The 15,409-nt window shown below is 38.6% G+C and overlaps 1 protein-coding gene across 1 annotated transcript; it reads left to right on the plus strand.

The window, feature by feature from the left end:
- The first annotated feature begins 10,715 nt into the window (after positions 1–10,715).
- LOC306759310 (serine protease 23-like) lies at positions 10,716–15,244 on the plus strand. The gene is made up of 2 exons (XM_079244899.1): positions 10,716–11,046; positions 11,743–15,244. The coding sequence occupies exons 1-2, from the start codon at positions 11,021–11,023 to the stop codon at positions 12,920–12,922; spliced, it is 1,206 nt and encodes a 401-aa protein (XP_079101025.1). The 5' UTR covers positions 10,716–11,020; the 3' UTR covers positions 12,923–15,244.
- Positions 15,245–15,409: the final 165 nt, after the last annotated feature.

Below are 15,409 nucleotides of genomic sequence, written 5' to 3' on the forward strand. Positions count from 1 at the left end.
TCTTAATAAGACTGAAGATTGCCTGGATACTGTATGCGAACTCGATAACACAATATTTTGCAACCATGGCAACCACGTCCTATTTTGTTAGGGAAATTTGAGTTTAATGCATTATTTAGACAAACCTGTATGTGCGGAAAAAGTTTACAGCTAACACAATAGACGGAATCAGTTACGCAGGACCCCTAACAGGAAAAATGAAAATACTGTCAAGGGAAAGTTGTTCGGAGGGTGCTACATGAGCTATCAGTAGCAACAATGTATTCCCATTAAAAACATGGGAAACCCCCTTGTCAGAATGACGCTAAGGTCTCCCTCCTGCAGTGAACACTCCTTCCCACGCGGAAGCTCTCATTAACCCGAAATCCACCGCCCTTCCTGATGGTCAGTGATTGTGCCCTGGTTGAGGGACTACCATGGGAATGGCTATTTTGTGGGAGCTAGAGAGAGAGGTCAGATGATTTGGTGGACAAATGCATTAACATACAGACTCTGCAATCAAATGAGTTTGTCACCTCATGCAAACATGCTATAATTTTATGAAAGCTGAAGCTTTTACATAAAAAGTGACAATTATTTTTAAATTATTGATTTCTCCTTTAGCTCTTTTTGTGCATATAGCTTCACTAAACTTTTAAGAATGACATCTGACACATCAGAAACAGACGTTAGGTTTACTCAGGCAATATTAAGGAAAATAACAGTAAAAGCTGTTTGCATGACACTGATAATGATGATGATGCTAATATTATTTGGGGTTTTCTGAGTTATGAAAGCAGTTTTACAGATGCCAACATGTAGAGTATTCAACTAAACGTAGATGGACATTCATCACATCGTCTAAGTAAAGTATACTTATACACAAAACATTTGTGTTTGTAGCTCACTAACACTATGTAAAAAAAAACTGCATCTAAGGCTAAACATTATCACCCTTCAACATAATTTCTGGAAGCAGAGCAGCCAGTCTGCTTCTCCTGCCTCCAGATTTAAGCAAGCATACCATCAAAATAACATTAGCTTCAGTGTGACTGCCAACACCAGTCTCCTGAAACAACTTCTGCTATTTGCTGCTTCTTGATGGCTCATTGACTAAGGGTCCAGTTTTATGTTTCATCATGGAATATGTTTGGAAATAGAGTTATTTTATTTGTGCAGATGGAAACACCCAGCACAACTGTCAAAAGTAATTTATTGAAGTTGGATGTTTTTTCATACGTCCATCATGTTTTCACCTTTTGCAGATGGGAAAGACTTATCAACTGGTCATGCTGGAAAAACATCATTTTTGAATCAAGTATCAGGAGTACTGCACATTTTCCATCTCTTTTCTCATACAGTAAACTCTTTGGCTTGATCCTAATCCATTATATACTGTACAACACAACAGTTGTCAACTCTGCTAAAACTGTAACTATTTCTGGCAATGAGTGAAATACAGAGAGAAGTGATAGAAAGTTGAGCTTTAAAAGAATAATACTGTCTCATACCTGTAGCCCCACTTGAGTGTATCTATTTCTTCCTTTAAAGGGGAGCCATCTGCTAAAAAAAAAGCTTATTGGAATAAAACTGAGTGGGTTTTCAGGTAACATTCTCTTTGAGTTCTCATGCTGTTTAATTGTCACAATCACATGCAGAAAGACTGAAGATGATAGACAGATGAAGATGGAAAAATACTTCATTGGTCCAAAGGAAAATTGTGCAATAGTCTGTCATTCACACCAGTTACAAAATATAATCAAATAGAATAAGCCAGTTAAAATAAATATGAAAGTAGCAATAAAAAAAAAAGTAATTAAATAAAACCAACATTAAAATTAGGTCCAAAAGAGATTTTTAGGACATTTTCAGTTTTCGTCTCCTCCTAAAGAGCTTTTCTGTCTCTCAGTGGAGCGCCCCACAGAGAGGAGTCTGGAGCTCAATCACGGAGCTCCTCTTGCAGGGAGAAGACTGGGTTGAGGGGGTTCCTCTGTTTATCACATAGACAATTGGCACAGCAGAATCAAAACTGATCCCAACTCTGCTTCACAACAAAACCCAATTGAATTCAGTCAAAACAAATCATCTTTGTCATCATACCATTCACATAACTGTTAATCAAATTTTAGCAACATGCGTTTATCATTTAAACCCAGAGCATGCCAAAAAAAAAAAAAAAAAAAAAAAAAAGTGACTCAGACAAGCACCTTATTAGCTTGTGGTTGCCTCCAATTTGATCCAAGTTGAGTCATTGAACATCCACCCATTCCTGTGAGAGCCACCACACACGGATGAAAGGAGCAGCCTGTCAGTCACTGATGAACCACAGAAATCAGAAATCCCTGTGAATTCATTCCATCGTGAAACCATGCAATGTATTGCAACATCTTTTTCATGGCTGCTGTCCAGATGTTGCATTAATCTCAGAGAAAAAGACATTTGTTCTTTATTTTTCATTAGTTGTGTGATTGAGACACTTATGTCAAACAGTCAAAGCACGTCTTTTGATTCTCAAAGACTGCAGTATGTGCACATTTTACACTTTGCAGAAGCAACAAGTAGTTCAGAATGCAGTAGTATGTGATGAGAAAGATGAGAATCTGCACTGCAGGAGACCTCTGTGGAGCTGCAGCGACTTCATTTACCATGTGGTTCAAATAACCTAAAACATTGGAGTGACAGTGGTTCGTTCAGATGCAGCATTCTGGTTTTCCATCTTCTATGTTTTCTGTAGTTCATCTCTTTTTATATCTGATTATTCCACATCTGAAAGATCAGAGGTTAAAGTCTTGCATACAGGCAACATAAGACATAAGAATTACCATAGCAGTAAGATCACCTCTGACAATAATCGACTCACAGCAGCTAGCAGACCCCTCCTACGTTTACAGTACTGATGATGAAATGATTGCAGTTTATCCAGTCCAGGCCAAATCAATTATCTATACTGTTCCGCAGGGAGTTTTCTGTATTTGTAGGAGGCGTGGGGGTGTAAGTGGTTAGGTTTTGGTTTTGGGATACATGCGTCACTTCCAGATTCCTTATCTGCTTCATGTGATTAGCTCCCACTGCTAATCAAACAGACCATTCAACACTTGTGTTGTGTTGGCTTTTTCAGCAATGACTGCTGAATTTTTAGTCCCCCCTTTCCCCTCACATGCACCCACCCCAAAAAAATTAAGAGAAATGGAGCACTTCCATGGTGGCTTCAAGTTAATCCTGTTTTATGATCCACTATAAGTATTTGTGTTGTACTTCTCTGCTAAAATAATCTTCATTTGTAGTACTTGCTTTGTCTTTTATTTGTATCAGTGTATGAGAATGTACACAACAATATTCTAACTACTGACAATCTAAACAAGACAATATTCCAACTATGGTGTTCCCATGAGATGTAGAAAAGGATGTTCCAAATGATTACAAATCATGGTTCCATTAATCACTTAATCCACATGATGTCTTCTCTGCAATTACTACATCTTCCCCTATCCGAATTCTAAGTTGTATCCACATCAATCCAGATTTCTCTCTCACCCTCAAAAGTATTTTCTCTGTTTTTTATTACTTTCTCAAAGTTCCACAGTAATTTCTAAGGTCCAGGGTTAAAGAAACAAGCAACCAAATCCATAAAAATGAGTTGAAGTAAACAGAATCGTTGGAATGCTTTTGTAAATGTCAACATAGTTACTTTTTGTGCCACTGTCTTTGGCCAAGTTTGGGTGAAAGCAATAGAAAGAAGTTAGAATGAATTTTAATCACCTTCTCTATTTTCTTCTTTGTTCTCTGTATTCATGTCTGCACATTGAGCCTGAATGTGTCTTTCCATCCTTTTGCAGAATGCAGGCTTTCAAATAAAATCCTTCATGCACCACCCTCCCTTGATGTGGCACACTTGTCTGCAGATATGTAGATGTTTTTACTTGTTTTTTTGGAATACCTACTGTCTAGTCGGTCTCAGTTATGGCTTGCAGACTAAGGGTGCGGTTGAGTTTAGATGCTTCATTTGCAAACACTGTCTGTCTTTAAGTATCACTAATGACTACACATATACTTAGATTCCCTGACTGGACTGTTTTTATTTTCCAGGTGTGGTCCTTTATTTAGTTCTTTTAAAGTGCATTACACTGCATTAGTAATGATGAAAATGTAACTAAAACCATTGCTTTTATCATTATAATAACAGGAATCAAAAATACATCTGTATTTCTTAGCTTGATGGTGTGAGACCAGTGTAAATTTTACAGGTACTAGCTTAAGATGCAAAATATCTCTCACAGTAGCAAAAGAGATGGTGATGTACCATCAGTAACCAAAATTCTTTTAGATGCCAACTAGTTAGCGGGGCATTAACCATGGTCAGGGGTGGAACACTAGATCAATATGCCGAAATGGCGACTGAGGAGGCCCTGATCGATGCCCAGAACACTCAGTTATAGTAGTCATGGAGAGATTTACCAAAAGCAGACATGCAGACATAGGGGTTATGGCAGGACTGTTTGGACCTGTGTCAGAAGATGAACAGCTGAATGTAAACAATCAGGCTAACCAGACACTGTGATGTGTGTTTCCCTCTAAGACTCAGCTGCTCAGCCTGTTTGGGAGCAGGCCGTTTGTCATGAAGAATGAAGGATTTTCATAACAAACTGAACTTTTTCATTTAATGGAAGTTTTGTGTTGAGATCTGCAGCTGGTGGGACAAAACTTGAAACAATAGGTCACCAAAGAAGTGTAAGTCAAAGAAATCTTTAGAGACCTTTACAGAGGTCATTCCTGCTGCATCTGTGCTGACAGAATACAAGTATATAACTTTCACTCATGTCCAGTATTCCTACTGCTGATGTGCAATTAGATCACAGCTTGTTTTGCAAAAGAGTGTTTTGTTCAAATTACATTTTGACTTAATTACATGCATTTGTGTGTCAATAATAACTTTGGAGAAGAGCTCAGTTAAAATAATTGTTAATGTCAGAAAATTAAATGAATTAAAAAGAAAAAGTAAACCTAGTAGAACAAAACTCACAAATCATACCGAATTGTATGGATTTGTGGGAGTTTTGGATTTAGTCTCTACTAGATTGGCAACATTTTTCACAAGGATATGAATAATTTTCCAATAAGTTTGAGTGTCACGTGTCTTGCCAAACCTTATGAAATTCTTGGGTTATCTAATCACAATGCAAAACTCTGTTCTCGCAGGCAAAAACTGAAATAGCTCAGTTGTTTGTGCATTTGAGGACACTAAGGAACAGAACAAACAAACATAAAAAAAACAATTGTAATAGGAAATAACTAAGTGAAGTGCTTGTTTGGTTATGCAATAAAAATCCAGCTTCTTTTGCTTCCAGTTTTTGATTTAAGACATGACTGCGAATGGAGTCACATAAAAATGTTTGTGAAATCTGCACTTTCAAAGGACAGTTGAAACGTTCATGATTTTTTCTTGTTACTCTTGTTATTTGTTTGAGGTGCGATAAATTTAAATATACATTATATGTATATATATATATATATATGTATACAAATGTATACCTATCATTCTTAAACACTCAATTTTGCTGGTTGTCTTAGTTGCAATACACATGACTGTCACTTCCTGGTTGGGTTTTGTAAAAACTTGAATTGGTCACAATTAGATAATATCTAGAATTATGACAGAAATTTGTTGATTTTACAATGCAACAGCAACTCATAGCACCCATTTTTACAATTTGCATGCAGTTCCTCTGACAATCACTAGAGAGTGCATATCTACAAATCATTAGCCTCACAGCAAAATTGTGTCACATTTTAAGGTTTTATTAGGAGTATTCCGAGATCGCAAATCTCTCAACCCAATTGTGTTGCTGACTTATGTCAGTCAGTGATATCGTCCTTTTGGGGTTTTTTTTCCCATCTTTTTTATTTTATAAGTAAACTTGAGTGCCTGGTATATGACATGATCACCATCAATGATGAAGCCTTGAATAATGAATCAACATTGCAGGTTTGGGGATATTTCTATGAAAACTTCAAGACAGACAAGGCCTCCATTTTAATTTATCACTGCATACTTTTTCAATTAGATTATGGACAAGTTTGATTTTCAACCATTAAACTGTAATCAGACATGGCTCAGTCAACCCAGCTGTAAATAGGAGGTTGAATCCATGCCGACATTCTTCCGTGTGTGAATGATCAACGATTTGCATGGCAAAGATCCTGCATAGTTTGCATTCATTGTGTATTGTTCGGCATGAAGTTCTTGTTTGGGGAACAGGCTGCAACCAACTGAAGTATATGAATCTCTGTACTGTTACTGTGCAGTCATGGGAGCTCTGAAGGACCCTCTTGGCAGACGTGGGGTTTCATAAATTGATAGTATGCAGTGTATGTACAAGATGTTGGACAGCAAAAACTCAGTGAGGACAGAGGAAACTTCCTGTAAACTGCAGCTGAATGAGATACTGTTTGCCACCTTTTATATGAGGTAGTGAAAGTTAGATTTTATGTTTGCTGAAATCCTTTTTCCTTGCTTGAGCTGTAAACTTGGCTTACGTTTGCCACAAGATTTCACAGCAAATTATTTCTCCAAAGACCTCTCTAGTTTTTTTTATTTTGCCAAACAGCTGTTTCACAGCCACAAGGGACTAGTCAGAGAAGAGGTTCAGGATGGGAGAGATCATTCAAACACAAGAGGCACAGAGACAGGAGAAACACAAAGACAGAACGGAGCAGACAGAAAGAGAAGGCAGGACATTAAAGAAGAAGATTCAAACTTAGGAGTCTGTCCACACTCACTTCATTGTGGCTGTGGCCTGAGGCAAAAGAAGGAAGTGGGAGGAAAAAACAATAACATGAACAGTACTGCAGGGAAAGGCGGTTTCCTTGACAACAACGGGGATAGCCAAACAAACGGACCCTTTCATAATAATTCAAAACAAACAAATGCCTCCCTTATTAGCAGCCTGGCATCGGGAAAATAGGACAACTTTTCCTGTCAAAATAAAGCCTTTTCATTTTTAAATTTTTCTTTAAAATTTAATAGAGCTTCTTCACACTATTTATTAATTTCCTAATAAAGATTATTACACATAAAAATCTTATTTTAGCTGATAAAAAAACTTCTTTTTTTTTTTTTAAACAGAAGGACAACAGAATATGTAGCAACATAAGATATCAAAGCTGATCAGCATTAACAGGTTGACACAAATTTGAGATGACTCCTCTGACCTAGATACTGCCTTAGAGAAAAGGGAGAGGTAAATTGTAAATCTATTTTGCAGAATGGGTGGGGTTTTAATATTCAGAGCAATGTCTGATGAGCCAGCAGGTCCACCCTGTGTTCTGGCAAAGGTGCAGATCTATAATCAGTTGCAGGAGACCCTGAACAATAGCTCAGCGTCTTATTGCTTAAGGCCGGCAGTCAGACTGATGCACTTTCATGTCCAGGCCTAGAAACTATGAACTGATTACAAAAAGAACTGAAAAAATCATCCATCTTGAAAAAAGTAGAAAAATTCTTCCTGGAAATGTAGTTTGAGACAGAATTTGAACTTGTAATCTCCTGACCGAGAAATTATGATTTTAAAATGATCCTTAATAATATTTTTAGTGTATAAATGCAAAATGGACTCTTTCATGCAAAGAAATAAACATTTAAACAAAGCCAGGAACACTACAATGTTGCTTATGTCAACAGTTTTAGGAAATTAACAAATTATTTCAAATTATTTTTTGAAATCATGGACACTACATGCTCCAATCTACACAGACAAGATCCGTCCACTTAGTTTGACTGTTACTTTAGGTTTTAAAATGAGCCTTTGTGGTTATTTTAGCAATATCAGAGGATGTACAGTGGGTGTGTTCTGCATCTAAAAGGCACTATTGATGTTAATAAGCTATTCACAAAAGTGGGACATTAAACTTTCAAGCTGAATATACAGAAAAAGTAAAGAGTTTATGCTACACTGATATCATACAATTTCAGTCCTCAATCAGTCATTTTCTTAATCGCAGGGAAGCTGGAGCCCATCTCACCAATCTTTGGCAGGGTACACCTTGGACAGGTCACCAGTTCATCGCAAGGCCACACTGAGAGACAAACAACCATTCAGACTCATTCCCAGGTAGGATTTAGAGCAGGGATCTCCAGCTCTGGTCCTTGTGAGATACCATCATGCAGGTTTTAGTGTTTCCCTGGTACAATACACTTTATCCAAACTAAAAGGTTGTCCAACAACATCTCATCTTCTGCACCTGCCTGTTAATGAGCTGTTAACTTGGGTCAGGTGTGTCACAGCGGGGAAACACTAAAACATGCAGGATGGTAGCTTACGAGGACCAGAGTTGGAGACCACTGATTTAGAGTGACCAATTAACCTAACATGCATGTCTTTGGATGGTGGGAGGAATAGAGAACCCACACATACATGGGGATAACATGCAAACTCCTTTTTTCTACCCATTCACACACACACACACACACACTGAACCACAAAGCATGGTTCGGTGACTTGCCCAAGGACACATGTAGGCTTGTGAAGCTTGGAATCAACCCCCAACTTTCTGGTTGAAAGACAAGAGGCTCCTCCTCCTGAGCTACAGCGGCCCATCATAAAATTTACTGAAACAAAAACTAAGCAAAAATGTCAACGCCTCAATGACTTATCATGAGTTAGGTGTGGTCTATGTCTGATGATTATTAAGAAGACTGTACAGGTACAGGCTGTCATTCAATCAAAACATTTAGTGGTAATTAATGGTTCTGACATTTCTTCTTCAACAAAACACAGGTGGAATGGATAAGCTAAATGAAACCATGCAAACCAATGAACAAGGTTAGAACTAAACAAGGCTAGACAGACAACACAATTAAAACTACAAAATAAAACAGGAAACCAGAACCAAAGACTACACAAAAGTTTTAAGTTCATTCTGACATTACGAAATAAGCCAAATATCCCTAACTTTATAAAACTATTTTTCCCATAAGTGTATATATGTGTTAAAAATCCACTGGTACTTAGATGAGATCTCTTATAGGCAAGGCCTTGATGATTTCAGCAACACAACAGCTGACCACATTCTTCATGCATTGCAATAGCATGGCTGAGAAGAGTTCTGCTTACGGTCTAGATCTGTTCATTTAATGATAACATTTTGACCTTTATATTGTGAAAAATATTATTTATAAAAGCAAGATGGGAAACATCTCAGTTCTGCAACAGAAATTGAACTTTTCAGTTCGGATGAAAACAGAAAATAAGCTTGCAACACTCAGCTGTGAAGGAGGGATGAGTGGTAGGTAGGGGTTGAGTGAATGTTCAGCCATTCATAATTCCCCAGTTTACCACCCACACCTCATTGTAATCTCTTCACCTCATCCCCACATGTGTGGTGCCAGCCTATCCTTATGAAATCATTTAGTAAAATTACATCCAGTCACCACAGCAGCAAAGCAGCTTTTTCAGAAAAGCATGTCACTACAGCTGCATGATGTGAAACAAGTCAGGCTCTTGTTGGAAGACAAAAAAGTTTCTGCCAAGTGATAAACACCAAGACTAATGAGGATGACCAATTATCAACAAAGTGAAAGTTTGTTAGGGCAAAACATGGCCAAATGCACACTACAGTTGCTCAATGAGAGCATCGAAAGCATTTACAGATCTGTTTTGAAATAAAGTGAAATAAAGACAGACAAAGGAAGAGTATTTGGAGTATAAGGTTAGTGTTTAGATGAGTCAAAGTATGTGCACCATGTCATATTTTCCATCAAACCACTACAAGTATGTACTCAGTGGCAAAGGCTTCAGTTTCCTTTTCCATTATCCTTTGTGCACTTACATTTCCTCTCCTCCTTTCACGACAACATGACTTTGGATATGCAGCACATTGATCATCCAGCTGTCTGCTCTTCAAAGTTAGGGGGTTGATGGAAGTGGGAATATAAGTTCCTGATATTAGAAAAACTCATCCAATGAAACTACAGCAGTGATTATATTTATTAACCATGGGGACCTGTAAAGTTTAAATGCAACTCTAATTTGTTTTTTGAACACCTACTTCATGAAAGATATCAAAATTCCAGCAAAACATGGTAACTTTATAACAAAAGTACCCTCTAATGACCACATTGCTTCTTTATTGTTGCTCTGACTGTGGAGTAAAAAAAGATTATAAACATTATTGACACACACAAAAAAAAGATTAATAATATATACAATTCTAAAAAAGTTCATTTAACATTTTTACAAATCAGTAGTAAATCAATTTAAAAATTGTTTCAGGCATTTATTGGAAATGACAAAACCTCTAAATTAAAAGAAGGCTATATGGTTATATACCATATATTGCAGGAAAAAATAGGTTTCATTTGGTTAATTGACACAAATATAAACAAACACTGTTGGTTCCACAGTAATTTCATGAGATAAGTATCCCTTTTGTCATTTTCTTTTATATTTGACTCCATTTAGTCTGAAATGTGTTCTGATAAAGTTTCAAGAAATGTGTTGCCTAAAATGAAACTAAACTATCACATAGAAGAAAATCCTAATTTGATGCAGTTATAATTGAATTTGCGTGATCTGTGATGTGCACAGTGATAAAACACAGGCCTACACTTGATGTGATTTAGCGTAGGTCAAAGCGAAAAGCCTCGCCCAATGGTAACCCATTCCAGAGCTGGGAATGGGCAGCGATGATGTGATATCACATGACAGTGTTGGGCTCGGTGTTGCCTGTTCTGTATCCCCGTCGGCGGATGTGAAACTGCGGAGCTCAGGCAGACGGGAGACCACCCCCTCCTCCCCAACCTTCAGCAGCAGCCCGCAATGATCCAGCTTCTCCGCTGTGGATCGGGCTGCGTCTTTTGGACTTGTCTAAACTCTCAAGGATCAAGTAAAGTTTGTAGGTTCTAAGAAAAAAGCCGAGGAGAGCACTGGTGGGTTTTTAGAGTGGAAGCTTTTCTAAGCTCATCTTTCATCGGGGGTTCAGACTGCTCCAGGTTGAGGCGTTTTTCTCAGTGTTCAGCTCCCGGCTCACCTGCAGAGGCTGGATCATGCGCTCCCGGTCTGCGCTCCATCGGTAAGTTTCCGCTATAGGTCTGTGCGTAAAGGACGATTGGGTGTATAGTATAAGTCAGTTACGCTGCAAAAAAGAACCCCAGCTGGGTGGGGATAAACAACAATTTTGGTAAAATAGTAACCCCCCCCCCCCCCCCCCCCCCACCCACCCCCCAACTCCATGAATTATGATCTTTTACCTTATTGGCCACCGCGGCCTATTAGTTCCCAGAAAGAAAAATCGAGAGAGAAACGGAGAATTGAAATTGTACTTATACTTAAAATAGAACTCCAAAAAGGTCTTTGGCTACTGCAAAACGCATTTACAACATAAGCTGTTCTGTCAGCCTACTCTTTTGGGCCAAGGTCCAATCTTTTAGGCCATTCCAGGAATTTTCCATCCAGGCAAGAAAGTACTGCATGATCTTTACTCTGTTTGTCGTATTTGCTGCATTAAAACTAGCAAATAATCACTGCTGCCAAGTCTACTGGTGAAAGCCAGAACTCTTCATGTTTAAACATCCTCATTCCGTTCCCGTACATTAAAGATGCATGACGCAGACATAAAGAATGAGAATGTTTGATGAGGGGTTCAGATATCCGGTCTTGGTTAACCATTTTTCATTTTACAAGCATATTAGATCTGAGAAATGTAATCTTTTTTTTTCCTCCCCAAAGCTGCAGGCTACTCATGATCTTTCCCCCTATCCATCCACAGGATCACCACCATCCTATGTCTTTTTTTCCTTCCTCTTGTTTTCTCCTCCTCCTCCCGGCCTCAGTGGATACTCCAGCATGTCCCTGTGGTCCTACCGCAGCAGACAGAGGCTCGACCGGCCCCTCACTTCCTGTCTCCAGCCCGCTTGGACGTCACTTCACCCTGTGATCCAGAATGCCACAGGCAAGCCCCTCGCCCGAGCTACTGGGATTTGCGGCGTCTTCTGGCCTACGAGACTCTACATTCTGATGGACAGCTCACTGAGACCGCCATTGGAATTTATGGCTACGACCCCAGTTCAAACACCAGTCCATCCTACTCTGGTTCTACTGGTAAGACTGAGAGGTCCCATGTCAGAAGAAAACGGCAGATATTTGGTCATGATGGGCGTTTTAGCATTGCAGGCCAGAACTACTTGTTGAAGTATCCCTTCTCAGTGGCTGTTAAACTGTCAACTGGGTGTTCTGGTACACTTGTGGGGGACCGTCATGTTCTCACAGCTGCACATTGTGTCCATGATGGTAAAAACTATGTAAAAGGAGCACAGAAGCTTCGTGTTGGTTTTTTAAAACCTAAGCAACGAGACACACAATCTTCTCTCACTTATCCTCCCTCCAACTTTACCAATCACTTTAAAGGAAGCCCTGCTCCATATGCTCCACCAACCAATGACAGAATGAAGTTCCAATGGATCAGAGCCAAGCGCACCCATGTTCCAAAGGGATGGATTAAAGGAAATGCCAATGACATTGGGATGGACTATGACTATGCTTTGCTTGAACTCAAGAAACCCCACAAACGGCGCCACATGAAGCTAGGAGTCAGTCCCCCAGCTCAAAGACTGCCGGGACATCGGGTTCACTTTTCAGGATTTGATAATGACCGTCCAGGACAGCTGGTGTATCGATTCTGTCGAGCCACAGAGGAGACGTCAGACTTGTTGTACCAGCACTGTGATGCTCAGCCTGGGGCCAGCGGATCAGGAGTTTATGCTCGGATGTGGAACGGGCAGACGTGGCGCTGGGAGCGGAAGGTCATAGGTGTGTTTTCTGGGCATCAGTGGGTCGAACGACAAGGAACGTCTCAGGACTTTAACGTAGCTGTAAGGATTACACCTCTCAAATATGCACAGATCTGCTACTGGATTAAAGGAAACTTTGTGGACTGCAGAGAAGGGTGAAGAAATGGTGGAGAGGACAGAGAACAGATGGAGCTAAAAAAAAAAATCAAAAAAACTTAAATCATCATCATCTTTGAATTTGGTGGCCAAAAGAATCCCTGGTTCTTATACTGACATAACATTACTATAAATGTCAAACTGTATCATTTTGATGTTCTGTCTTACATTTTCAATCACATTCCTACAAAAATGTAAAATTGGAATATGTGCTTCACCTTTATCTGAATAAAGTTATGTGAGCACCTTAAATCAGAAACATGGACAAATGGAGTGAGAAGAGGAAAATGGTTTCTTTACATAGATATAGCCTACCTTTTGAGCTAATACTAAAGATAACACTGTTAGTTTGTTTTTTGTACCTTAACATTTATGGATGAATGTACAAACCAGCTACCAAAGTGACCAACTCTTTCATTACAACCTACCTTGTCTTTCCTCTTTGGGACAGGTTTAGGACATTTTAAAGCACACTGTATTCAACTTACATGGTTTAGTGCCATCTTGTGGCCACGTAAAGGAATGCAGGTTTTTCAAAATGTGCAATTTACCAGTTTGGTCTTGGCTTTCACGCATACTTTCATTTTTCTTATGTGCAATTTTTCTAAAATGGAAGACTTCAGAGGATCTGCTGAAATATATGTCATGAAATATGCATCTGTGTCATATTTGCCTTATATTGAACTTATGTTAGGTAGAAACACGAGCACAAACTTGGGTTTAAAGAGCATTTTTATTTCACAAGTCGGAATATTCAGAAATGGTGTGGAAAAAAACTAAACACTGTCAAAATTAGAGATGTGATGGATAACCCCTCTAATATCTCTGGAACTAGTGCACTGAATAATCACAAATCTGAACCTGGATTCTGGGATATGGCACTTGAAGAAAAAACAAAGATACATTAACGTGAATGGATTTCTCATCTCTCCTTTTAAGCCTTTAATGGAGTCACTGAACAAAAACAAGCAGCCAAGTCACTTGCTAAGGAGCCGGATTGAAAAAGTGGATCTTAAAATGTCATTTCAGTGTGATCACATCAGTCAAAGGGAAATATTGAAAACATTTCAAAAGGTATTATTTCAGCAATGATGTTCAGTTGAAAGTTAGTTGCGATCAATTACACAAACATGCCAATTTAACTGAAAAGTACAATTTAGTTTGCTACATTTATGTAAGAAAGGCAAACAGAAGCACTGCAGAGCTGACATAAGAGGCAAGTTTACATAAAAAATTGGCACATGAATAGCATTTGAGCTACTTTAAAGGCAGTCAATATGTGAATGGGGATGGGAACTGTTAAGAGATTGCAGGTAATTTTCTGTTTATGTTGCATTTCTATCTTTTGAACCCTACTGCTAATCTTAAGTGTGAATTCAAATTAAACAGCAGATAGATTTGAGGCCCACTCAGAAAAAAACTGAATGGTAAGTGGATGTTCACAAAGTGAGTAAACAGAAAGGCAACTCTGTTTAAAACACCATTTTGGTAGCAGAATACATAAAGTAGTCATGTGACAGTCATTTCAGCCAGTGTTTGATTGTTTTCCCATATCTTGTTAAAAATGTCACAAGTACACAATATGTTCAGAGTGGGAGAAGGCTTCAGTCCTGGGGAGAAAAATCTTTACTAGCCACCTTCATTTTGTTACCCACACCCAAACCAAAAGCAAACAAAAAAAAAAAAAAAAAAAAAAAAAGACTAGTTGTAACACAATTTTTAAATCGTACTGAGTTTAAATGTGCTGGATGAACTCAAAGAGCAGTTAAAAGCAACTCGCATTGCTTTCTGCATGTCCAAATGTGGTCAGAACAGACGCTTACTTAATAGTTAAACACTGGGAATTTCTTCATTATCATGTGTTAGTTTCAAAGTAAATATGGAAAATAACAGCACTGTTTTGGCCATAAGGTAATTATGAGATTGTTAACCAGATGTTGAATTTCCACACCTAAAAGAGGAAACATGAAAAAGCGAGTGTGGTTCCAGTCATAAACCAGAAACAAAATTGGTTGATTCTGCTGCTTTCACACACCAACTCAAATGGCCTGTTTGCCAGTTTCCATGAATAATTCATTTTTGTACTGTGGTTTTTATGGATACTGATGAGGAAAAGATGCTTATATGCTTTAGATATGCTGGTAGGTAAATTATGCAAATGATACAAGACTAACCATTTGTTATATTCTGTAACAATGCTGCTCTCGGCATGCGAGTTGAATCGAGACTGTCATCTTACTACTGAGAGAGAGAAAAATATGCATTTTCTTCCAAAATAAAAGTATTTCTTTAAGAACAGTGGGACAGAGTTGGCATAAACAGCTGCACCAATGTCTGAATTATGAATCCCTCCCACCCTCCCCCCCAAAAATATGGTTACTCTCCAAATATTAGAAACAAGGTTGAAGCAGAACATACATCAGGATCTCAGGCACAGTTCCATCCTCTCGTTTGAGTTGCAATCGGAGGCCAACTCTGCTCTGTGATTGG

Source organism: Telmatherina bonti (assembly GCF_933228915.1).
Source record: "Telmatherina bonti genome assembly, chromosome: 1".
In the NCBI taxonomy this organism is placed as follows: Eukaryota; Metazoa; Chordata; class Actinopteri; order Atheriniformes; family Telmatherinidae; genus Telmatherina; species Telmatherina bonti.

Excerpts from the sequence above, each read along its gene's own strand:
- LOC306759310 (XM_079244899.1), top strand. The coding sequence starts at position 11,021 with ATGCGCTCCCGGTCTGCGCTCCATCG. Across the intron at positions 11,047-11,742 it reads TCCCGGTCTGCGCTCCATCG|GATCACCACCATCCTATGTC; the intron begins GTAAGTTTCCGC and ends ATCCATCCACAG.